This window comes from Rhinopithecus roxellana, chromosome 15, assembly GCF_007565055.1.
Source record: "Rhinopithecus roxellana isolate Shanxi Qingling chromosome 15, ASM756505v1, whole genome shotgun sequence".
Lineage (NCBI taxonomy): Eukaryota > Metazoa > Chordata > Mammalia > Primates > Cercopithecidae > Rhinopithecus > Rhinopithecus roxellana.
In genome coordinates this window covers 10,745,089-10,755,410 of record NC_044563.1, presented here as the reverse complement: position 1 = coordinate 10,755,410, position 10,322 = coordinate 10,745,089, and the positions used below count along the sequence as shown (strand labels likewise).

General features: G+C 51.2%; 1 protein-coding gene across 1 annotated transcript; it reads right to left on the bottom strand.

The window, feature by feature from the left end:
• Nucleotides 1-1,007: 1,007 nt before the first annotated feature.
• On the bottom strand, nucleotides 1,008-10,021 carry PLAAT4 (phospholipase A and acyltransferase 4). The gene is made up of 4 exons (XM_010376647.2): nucleotides 9,791-10,021; nucleotides 6,431-6,539; nucleotides 2,604-2,872; nucleotides 1,008-1,338 (listed from the first exon to the last, which is right to left on the bottom strand). The coding sequence occupies exons 1-4, from the start codon at nucleotides 9,797-9,799 to the stop codon at nucleotides 1,243-1,245; spliced, it is 483 nt and encodes a 160-aa protein (XP_010374949.1). The 5' UTR covers nucleotides 9,800-10,021; the 3' UTR covers nucleotides 1,008-1,242.
• Between the last annotated feature and the right edge of the window lie 301 nt (nucleotides 10,022-10,322).

Genomic DNA, 10,322 nt, shown 5'->3' with positions numbered 1-10,322 from the left:
TGGGCCCTCTGATGTGGAGGTAGCCCTGGAGCAAGGCAGGCGTGGATGCTTCTGCAATCCCCAAATGGAGCCTGGTATTTCAGCCAGGAATCTAAGCAGAGCCCCCTCTAATTGTAGCAATGATAAGTTATTCTCTTTGTTCTTCAACCTTCCAATAGTCCTGAGCTTCCAGGGGAGTCTCGTTAATCATTACAGCCTGGTCTCCACTGTGTTGGTGAATTAAGGGACCAACCAGCTCGCTCACGCATGAAAAAGTACAACCCAGGGGAGGGTGATGTCCTCAGTCCTGAAGGCAGAGTGGTGGTGGCTGCAGTGACCACCATGGAAGCGGCCACTGAGTAGGGTCACTGGTGGTACAGGCTGGAGTGAGGAAGCACAGAAACATGAGGAGCTGGGCACTTCCAGAGCCACACCCAGGACATGCTGGAAGTAGTGGAGGGAGATTTAGAGGTAGCTAATTCTCAGCATTCCACCCAGGACCAGCTTGAGCCATGGCAATTTGGGCCTGGAAAGAATATTACTCCATCTAGTAGTCACAGGTGGGTGAGAACTCAGACCTTTGAGCTAAAGAAAAAAACAAAAAACTTTCTAAAAAGAGGCCCAGCTGAGGAAGGGAACTGGGAAGATGCTGGTAGATGCGTAGGTGTTGTGAGTGGATTTAAGCACCACATGAGACTATACCGGGAGGTAATTAAGTTTTTTTTTCCTCCCTGAGAGTAAAATTAATGACATGCAATTACGTCAATGTTATGTCTGTGTAGAATGATGAAGACAATTCACTGAACATCTGTTTCATACCACACATGAGGCTGGGTGTCGTGTATGCATTATCTTAGGTGATCCTCCTGACATCACCTGACATGGAAGAACTGAGTTTCAGAGAATCAAGAGTCTTCTTCAAAGTCACCCAGCTGGAAATTGCTGGAACTATCCAGTGGGTGTTCACTCAATGTTACTTTCCTCCTGTGTGATTCAGAAGTCTATAAAAACATGGTAGGATTCCTTTCTGAAGGGGCAGATGGCTGTTTATTGATCTTTCAATCTTGTTTCAATTAGATCATACTTTCACAAGCGAGAGAAGGAAATAGAGGAAAGGATCTAGAGAGAGCCTGAGACAGAGCACGAGGGTCAGGCTGCTGGAGGTGTGGGGGAGGCCTGGGACCCCCACATCTCCACTGGGACCCCCATATCTGCTTCTAACACAGGATTTTGTGGCTGCTTCAGGCTGTCACTTTTAGCATTTCATGATCGCAAAAGAGCACCAGCAACAGCCATTCCAATCATCGCCGCCGCACCGACTTTAGCCACCGTACCGATGTCAACCATGGCATTTTCCACCTGCAAAGCAAGCAGCTTTTGTTGAGCGTTCGCAGCAAGCCAGGCTGGCACTTTCTCCCTCCCAAGGGCCTGGAACTCCTCCCCCTCTCCCCTCTCTCCTGCCTCCCCTACGGCCTGGCATCTCCTCTCTTCTCTCCCAGCTGACTGGCTCAGAATCCTCTCCCAGAGAAGCCGTTGACTGTATCCCCAGGGACTCCATTTTCTGGGCTGTGACCACTTCTTGGTGTTGGGTTTATCTGGGCTTGTCCTTAGAATGTGCCCATGAGATCCTTTTGAGAGAGCTTCCAGGTGAGGACATTTGTTTGGATTTGGGGCGAGGAAGAAGGTGTGTGCCTCACTTTCTAGGACCAGAGCTCCAGGGACCAGACTGGGGACTGTTTTGCAGTCTGAGTCCTCCTTGAGCTACACCGTTGCACAGGGAGGGCTATGGCAGAAGCTGAGGGGAGACTTAGGGAGGCCATGGCCATATGTGTGCCCTGGGGTCACTGTGTACTATTCCCAACTGCAGCCATCTCCAGCTCTACTTCAGCCTAAACTCCAACTCCATGCCTTATCTCCACCTGGGCTTCTAATGGTACCTCAGACATCACATGCCATGCCAGACTCTCGATTTCCCTCCCCAAAGCCTCTCCTCCTGCCATCATCCCCCTCTCATCAAGGACGTGCATCCATTCAGTCCCGCAGGCCAGGGGCCCTGAGCTGCTACACGGTAGGCATCACAGGCAGAGACTCTAGAAAGGACAGCTGGGGTTTCAATCCTGGTTCTGCCACTTATTAGTTGTGTGTTTTGGGGCAACAAATGTGAAAGACTATGAAGAGGCAAGGGATGGAGGCTGCAGATCTTACACACAAATGTCCTTGAGCTCTTACATAGGTCCATGGACCCTGAGCGTCCCTTGCCTAAGTGCTCTTTGGGGGGTTGCGGGACCTGTCACGGTCCTGGGTTGGCCCAGATTCTCCTGATGACCCCCAGAACTTCAGGAGTCATTTTCAGGATAGGGTTTAGAGGGGAAGGATCCTCAGAGGTCCTCCATCCACCCACTCTGCACATGGAGAGGCCTGGAGGGGAAGGGACCTGTCCAAAGACCCTCTGTGGATTAGAAGCAGATCTGGCATTGGAGCTCAGAGGTCCTGACTGTTAGTCAGTGGGTCTCCAAGAGGCTGCGTTTGCATCATTCACGGTGATCGCCTGGTTGCATAGCCCAGTGAGTCCAGCCCCAAGCAGACCTCCGCAGGGGAGATGGATTATCCAGAGAGGTCCTTACCTGTTGACAGTGGGACCTGCCATATCTCAGCTTGGTGACAAAGTGCTCACAGTTCCTGCTCACAATACTGTACTTCATCTTCTGACCAACCAACTCCTTGGCAGAACTGATGATCACGTCCACGGGCAGTGGTTCGTACTTATGGTCCAAGCTGTTGTTGACCCAATAGTGACAGCCTCCTGTCACATCTGTCAGGAGCTCCTGTTTCACCACGGCAATGCTGCCCAGGACTGATAAGGCACTGGAGGAGCTAGCCACGGGGTACCCATCTGCAATCAGAGGCACTATCACTGGCAGGGGAAGGTGAAGTAGGGAGAGAAGGGCTTGAAATCTCCACTAGGGAACTACTGCTGTTTATCCTTTCACAAATGTGATTGGAGGATTCACAGATTTTGCTTTTTTTTTTTTTTTTTGACGGAGTCTTGCTCTGTCGCCCAGGCTGGAGTGCAGTGGCGCCGTCTCGGCTCACTGCAAGCTCCACCTCCCGGGTTCATGCCATTCTCCTGCCTCAGCCTCCCGAGTAGTGGGACTACAGGAGCCGGCCACCACGCCCAGCTAATAGATTTTGCTCTCTCTTTTTTAATCAAATAAGGTGTGAATATTTGTTCAAGTCAGTGAATGTCATGATTGCCAGTGGCTGCTACCATATTCCATGCTATGCATGTGCATCACCTCTGTGGCCAATCCCCTGTTATCAGTCATTTAGGTATTGGAAAAATTTTCATCATTATAAGCAATGATGGTAAAGCATATTTATTACCTGTTCAGCTTTGTACACTCGTGTTTCGGAAAAAGAGCCACTTCGTTTAGTACCCACTGTTTCAGTTACCATGCTGTGCTGTTACACATACTTCCTAATTTAATTTCCTTTTTAACTTTTAAGGAAAATACTATCACCTCAATTTAAAAACCAGTATCGGGCTGAGAGAGATATCATGAGACTTTTCCATGCTATGAAAAGTCCTAGGCCGGGTGCGGTGGCTCAAGCCTGTAATCCCAGAACTTTGGGAGGCCGAGACGGGCAGATCACGAGCTCAGGAGATCGAGACTATCCTGGCTAACACGGTGAAACCCCGTCTCTACTAAAAAATACAAAAAACTAGCCAGATGAGGTGGCGGGCGCCTGTAGTCCCAGCTATTCAGGAGGCTGAGGCAGGAGAATGGTGTAAACCTGGGAGGCGGAGCTTGCAGTGAGCTGAGATCCGGCCACTGCACTCCAGCCTGGGCAGCAGAGCGAGACTCCGTCTCAAAAAAAAAAAAAAAGAAAAAGAAAAGTCCTAGAATCAGGATGTGAAACTGCTTCTCTTAAGCCCCAAAGGGCATGTTCCTTCCACTGCACTGAGCTGACGTTGAGGGAATCCTTTGTAAAGTGTCTTCTGTCCTACAATCTGGCACGGTTCTAGGCACATAGAGAGGTACACAGAAGAGCTGTCAACCAATGGAACCCCAATTGCATTAGATAGTGACTCCGGGTGTTATTTTTATTAAAATGGATAGTACCTAATGCACACAATAATTAGGTGTGTTACTTCTCTTGCCCCATTTCTAATCTCAAGGCTGATGTTTGCACTTAGAACCCACTTAAGAAAATCCTGTTGGCTGGGCACAGTGGCTCATGCCTGTAATCCCAGCACTTTGGGAGGCCTAAACAGGTGGACCACTTGAGCTCAGGAGTTCGAGACCAGCCTGGACAACATGACGAGACCTGTCCCTACAAAAAACACAAAAATTAGCTGCGCGTGGTGGCGCATGCCTGTCGTCTCAGCTATTCAGAAGGCTGATGTGGGAGGATCACCTGGCCTGAGCTCAGGGAGGTCAAGGCTGCAGTGAGCCGTAATCACATCACTGCACACCAGCCTAGGAGACAGAGTAAGACCCTGTCTCAAAGGAAAAAAAAAAAGAAAGAAAGAAAAATTGTCTTAAAAAAGCCTGTTTATGGCTGAGCGTGTTAGCTCATGCTTGTAATCCCAGCACTGTGGGAGGCCAAGGCAGGTGGATCACGAGGTCAGGAGATCGAGACTATTCTGGCCAACGTGGTGAAACCCATCTCTACTAAAATACAAAAAATTAACTGGGTGTGGTGGCGTGTGCCTGTAGTCCCAGCCACTCGGGAGGCTGAGGCAGGGGAATCGCTTGAACCTGGGAGGTGGAGGTTGCAGTGAGCTGAGATTGCGCCACTGCACTCCATCCTGGTGACAGAGCAAGACTGTGCCACAAAAAAAAAAAAAAAAAAAAAAAAAAAGTCTCTTTACATCTTGCAGGTTAGACACAAAAAGGACCATGTGTCTTCATTGCCATGTTTTGTCTTACAAGGTCCCTGAAGGTCATCTGGATTAAGTGGGCTTGATTTACTATTTTCCTCAATTCAGACATTTTTACAACCCTGCCTGGGAGATGATAGGTTGGAGAAAACTGATAAGATGCAAATGTCTTGCTCTGATAGTGATGGGAATGGTTTTTGTCCAGTGACAGTGTAAATGCTTGGTGAAAAGAGAACATCAAGAGTTATGTAGTGGCATTGCCTTAGAGAATGTGAACTTGCCTGCACCTACCTAATTTGGCAGTCTCATTGTCTCATTTCTGCATTTTTGTTGTTATTGTTTTTTGAAACAATGTCTTGCTCTGTCACTTAGGCTAGAGTGCAGTGGCACCATCTCAGGATCTTGGCTCACTGCAACCTCCATCTCCTGGGTTCAAGCAATTCTCCTGCCTCAGCCTCCTAAGTAGCTGGGATTACAGATGCCCGCCACCACCCCCAGCTAATTTTTGTGTTTTTAGTAGAGATGGGATTTCACCATGTTGGCCAGGCTGGTCTTGAACTCCTGACCTCAAGTGATCCGCCAGCCTTGACCTCCCAAAGTGCTGGGATTATAGGAGTGAGCCACTGTGCCTGTCCTCTGCATTCGTTTTTTTCCCCTTTCATTGACTATCCATACATATGTTTCCTTCATGCTGCTTTTAACTGGCTATGTCATCTTGCTGCTTCTGTTATTAATGAGTTAAATAAATCATTGGTATTGCTTACTGTGCATTTGTATGAGGATTTTTTAAAAATGTATAAACCTGTGAGAATTGCTCCCATTAAGGAGCAATTAAGTACGTAATATCAAGACACCTGGTTCTGTGAAAACATATGAGGCAAAGGATCTAGCATGGAGAAACATTGTTCCTTTTGAGAAACTTTCTTCTTTAAGACCTAAGAAACCTGGCTGGTTTAAGTCGTATGAGATTCTGCATGCTAAGTTAACTGACTTTGAGCTAGAGAGATCCCAATGCTGAAGCAGCCCAGCTTTGCTGCGGGAGGCAATGGTCTCTTCTCCTATTCTGCCAGAACCTATGGAAGGCACTGTGTCTACTCCCTGGGACATATGTGTGTACAATCTCATCAGGCATCCTTGAAGAAGAATGTGTCTCCTAACCCAAGTTTCCCTTTCTTAACAGTCTTTCAGTGGCTCTCATTATCTTATTGTTATTATTATTTTAATTTTTTGAGTTGGAGTTTTGCTCTTGTTGCCCAGGCTAGAGTGCAATGGCACGATCTCGGCTCACTGCAACCTCCGCCTCCCAGGATCAAGTGATTCTCCTGCCTCAGCCTTCTGAGTAGCTGGGATTAGAGGCATGTGCCACCACGCCCGGCTAATTTTGTATTTTTAGTAGAGATAGGCTTTCTCCATGTTGGTCAGGCTGGTCTCGAACTCCTGACCTCAGGCGATCAGCCTGCCTCAACCTCCCAAAGTGCTGGGATTACAGGCATGAGCCACCGCACCTGGCCCTCTCATCATCCTTTTAACAAATATTTTGAAAATTATATATTCATCAGTCCTTACCTGGAGGAGCCAGATGGATCACGTAGCCATCTCCTATATACAGGGCCCAGTGCTCATAGCCAATGCGGAAAATCTCAATCAGGTCTCCCGGTTTGAGCTCCTGCTGTGGCTGCAACGGAAAAGCCAGAGATGGAGTATACGGCCTTCTAGGCAAGAGACCCTGGCTGGGGGAGCTGCAGCTCATCCTGGAGACGCCTTGCTGATGTTCATCAGCTTCTAGCCCCCATGAGATCCCCAGCCCTGCTGTCACTTTTAGAGGCTCTCCTCAGTGGGGGCACCGGGGGCTGGAAGTCTGGAGAATTATCTTGTGGGATGGGAGAGAGAAGGACCATCTGGGCGCATGTGTGGCGCGTGTGTGCTGTGTGTGTGCATGCTGAGGATGCGGATGTATGTGCATGGGTGCATTGTACATGTGCCCCTCAGCAGGCCGACTCAAGAGCCTGCATGGACCAGCACCTTCACTGAGGCCAGGAGCAAGGCTGGGAAGGTGAGTCTTGAGCTCTCCACCCTCTGCAGACTGACCCTCAGTTCCTCATCACTCCTCCTTCCCTGTGCCTCTCTATGGCCCCAAGAGCCACCTCCTCCTCAGACCCTACCCCATCCAGCCTCAGGACACCTATCTCTTGGAGATGATGCTCTGGGAGACAGGAGCTCACAGCATCCTGCTGGGACCTGAGTGGGGTCTTATGCGCCCCCCAGCTCCCAGCAGTGAGGGAGCTCTGCACTCACAGAACAGGCCTCTGTGGGAACTTGTCCTACAATAACTGCACCCTCTCCACAGCCCCAGGGGAAGGCATGATCGTCCCGTGACACAGGTGGGGAAACTGAGGATCAGAGAGGTGGAGAGGCTTGCCTGAGAACACTCAGCTGGAAGGAGGCCAAGCTGGGTCTTCCCTGCACACCCCTCATGCTGGTTCCTGTCTCGCCCACCTTCTTCCCCTTCCTCACCTCCTTCCCACTTCTCCATGTCTTGCCCCAGGGCATAGCAGCCTCATCATCGAAGGTTTTTTCCATTTTTGCCCTCTCTATGCCTGTCCTCAGTGGGTGACAGCCTCCTTCTCCCTCATCCCAGGATGTCCCATCATAGACCTGGGGTCTGCTCTCCTTTGTCCTCTTCCTTACGCCAATATTCAGTCACTAAAACCAAACAGTGTGGACTCCAGAAGCTTCTCCTGGTTGGTGTCCTTGTCAATATCCCATCCACAGACTTGGTTCAGGCAGCCCCGTGTCTGCCTCTGTGACCCCCACAGCCCCCTGACCAGCCCCCGCCTCCTGTCCCTGCCACTCCGTATCCAACCCCTCAGAACCCATGGCGGCCTTCCCAAGGGCACATCTGGCCATGACCTTTCTCTGACCTCAGGGCCCAGGACACACCCTGTGGGCAGCTCCCAGGCCCTTCCTGACTGGCCCTTCCTCACCCTCCTCTCCCTCCCTGGGCTCTGCACCCGTAGGCCCACTGAGTGACATTCCAGCCCCTCACTACAGCCCTGGCTCTAGCCTCTGCTGCTCTGCACATTCGGGTCTCCCTGCCTCCGTCACTTTCCTGCAGCCACTCTTCCTCTTTCCCTCCCTCAAACCCCCTCACCTGAGAGGCTGCCCTGATGGTCCCAGCCTGGCTCAGCTGACCCGCCACCCCACTCCCAGGCCCTGGGTCCCTGGGGGCCTCTGCTGCTCCCTGCAGTGGTCAGGTTGAGCTGCAACTCCCTGTGCCTGCCTGTGCCCCTCTGGACTGTGAGCTCCAGGCAGGCAGGATCCTGTGTGCTCCTCCCTCTCTCCCTCCCTCCCTCCCTGCACCTCCAGGATCCAGTGAAGGGCCTGGCATAGAATGGGGCAAAGGAGGCCGGGCGCGGTGGCTCAAGCCTGTAATCCCAGCACTTTGGGAGGCCGAGACGGGCGGATCACGAGGTCAGGAGATCGAGACCATCCTGGCTAACACGGTGAAACCCCGTCTCTACTAAAAAATACAAAAAAACTAGCCGGGCGAGGTGGCGGGCGCCTGTAGTCCCAGCTACTCGGGAGGCTGAGGCAGGAGAATGGCGTAAACCCGGGAGGCGGAGCTTGCAGTGAACTGAGATCCGGCCACTGCACTCCAGCCTGGGCAACAGAGCGAGACTCCGTCTCGGGGGGGAAAAAAAAAAAAAAAACACGAATGGGGCAAAGGAAATAGACAAGGAAGAGGGAGGGGAAAGGAGCAGGGCCAGGACTCCTGCCCAGTTCCTCCTCTGTGCCTCAGGGCACCGCAGGACCCAGAGATGGTCTCCATGTGGGGAGAGAGAGGGGCTTTTAATGGTACTGCTAAATGTCTAAAACCACAGTCAAGGCACTGGCAGCTTCAGCTGGTGGCCGGAAAACATGAGCTTTGGCCTAAATAAGGCAATGGCTCCCTGTGAAAAGCCTGTTTGTGTTGTGGCGCAATAAAGGCCTTCCCCAGAATCAGGTGGCGCTGGTGGGTGGGCTGCCTTCCAGAATTTGCAGGACTCCTTCCTGGAATAGTGGTGTTTCTAGTAATCGCCTGAGCCCTGCTGTTCCTTCTCAGCTGCATACCACTAAGGGCAGCCTGCTCTCCCTAGTAATCGCCTGAGCCCTGCTGTTCCTTCTCAGCTGCATACCACTAAGGGCAGCCTGCTCTCCCTAGTAATCGCCTGAGCCCTGCTGTTCCTTCTCAGCTGCATACCACTAAGGGCAGCCTGCTCTCCCTAGTAATCGCCTGAGCCCTGCTGTTCCTTCTCAGCTGCATACCACTAAGGGCAGCCTGCTCTCCCTAGTAATCGCCTGAGCCCTGCTGTTCCTTCTCAGCTGCATACCACTAAGGGCAGCCTGCTCTCCCTAGGGCTTCTGCCAGTCGGTACATCTGGGCTGATAGGAGGAGAAATTTCAGTGTTCAGAACACTGCTGAGATTAGAATGCACCTTATAAGGCCGGATGATGCCACAGAGGAACGAGGAGAGAGAAAGCATCGTTTGGGGTTGAGAAGGGACTAAGCCCCCGTCGCGGCAGAAGCAGATGAAGTTGGGATTTGCTTGCTTCCCACAACCCAGAGTCCCCCACCTGCCCGCACTCTGGCTTCTCCTCAGGCTGAGGTAGACTTGACATCCGGCACCCCACAACCCTCTACTACATGGGAGTCCTGGGCTCCCCGCACTGTGCCAGGTACACAGAGGAGGTGGATTCTGCCCAGAGGACTCCCTGTCCAGCCAGGCAGATGCACTTTTAAAAGACAAATACAGTTTTCCATGCCAGCCTTCTAAAGACGAGCTCTGGAGCTGTGTGCCCAAGGCCAGGAGCCCGGACTGAGGCCTTTCCTGGGGGGAGCTGCCCAACTGCTGCAGAGTCAGTAATGCAAAGTCCCGGGAAACTTACCGAAGCCATCTCCAAGCCAGGGTGAGGTCTGGCGCTCCGCTGTTTGTGGATCAGCTTTTATGCTGAAGGACAGAATTTCACTTTTACTTTCCTTTTGACACTGTTTCAACCTCATTCAAATACTAAATACTGTTTAAGAGAGACAACTGTTTAAAAGGGAGCTATTTCTCTAGATGAAAGGACTAATCATTTCTTACACAAGTCATGGACTCATTGGTGCTTTAAAGCCACCTTGGGAGCAGCCAGAGTCGAAGGGGAGCCCTGAATTTCTGCTCCTGCTTGAGAAATAAAGGTGTCTTCTTTTTTTTTTTTTTTTTTTTTGAGACAGAGTTTCGCTCTTGTCACCCAGGCTGGAGTGCAATGGTGCGATATGGACTCATTGCAACCTCTGCCTCCTGGTTTCAAGTGATTCTCCTGCCTCAGCCTCCTGGGTAGCTGGGATTACAGGCACCTGCCACCATCCCCAGCTAATTTTTCCATTTTTAGTAGGGATGGGGTTTCGGCATGTTGGCCAGGATGGTCTCAATCTCTT

Excerpts from the sequence above, each read along its gene's own strand:
- PLAAT4 (XM_010376647.2), bottom strand. Across the intron at positions 2,873-6,430 it reads GATCCATCTGGCTCCTCCAG|ATGGGTACCCCGTGGCTAGC; the intron begins GTAAGGACTGAT and ends CTCTGATTGCAG. Across the intron at positions 1,339-2,603 it reads GCAGGTCCCACTGTCAACAG|GTGGAAAATGCCATGGTTGA; the intron begins GTAAGGACCTCT and ends CTTGCTTTGCAG.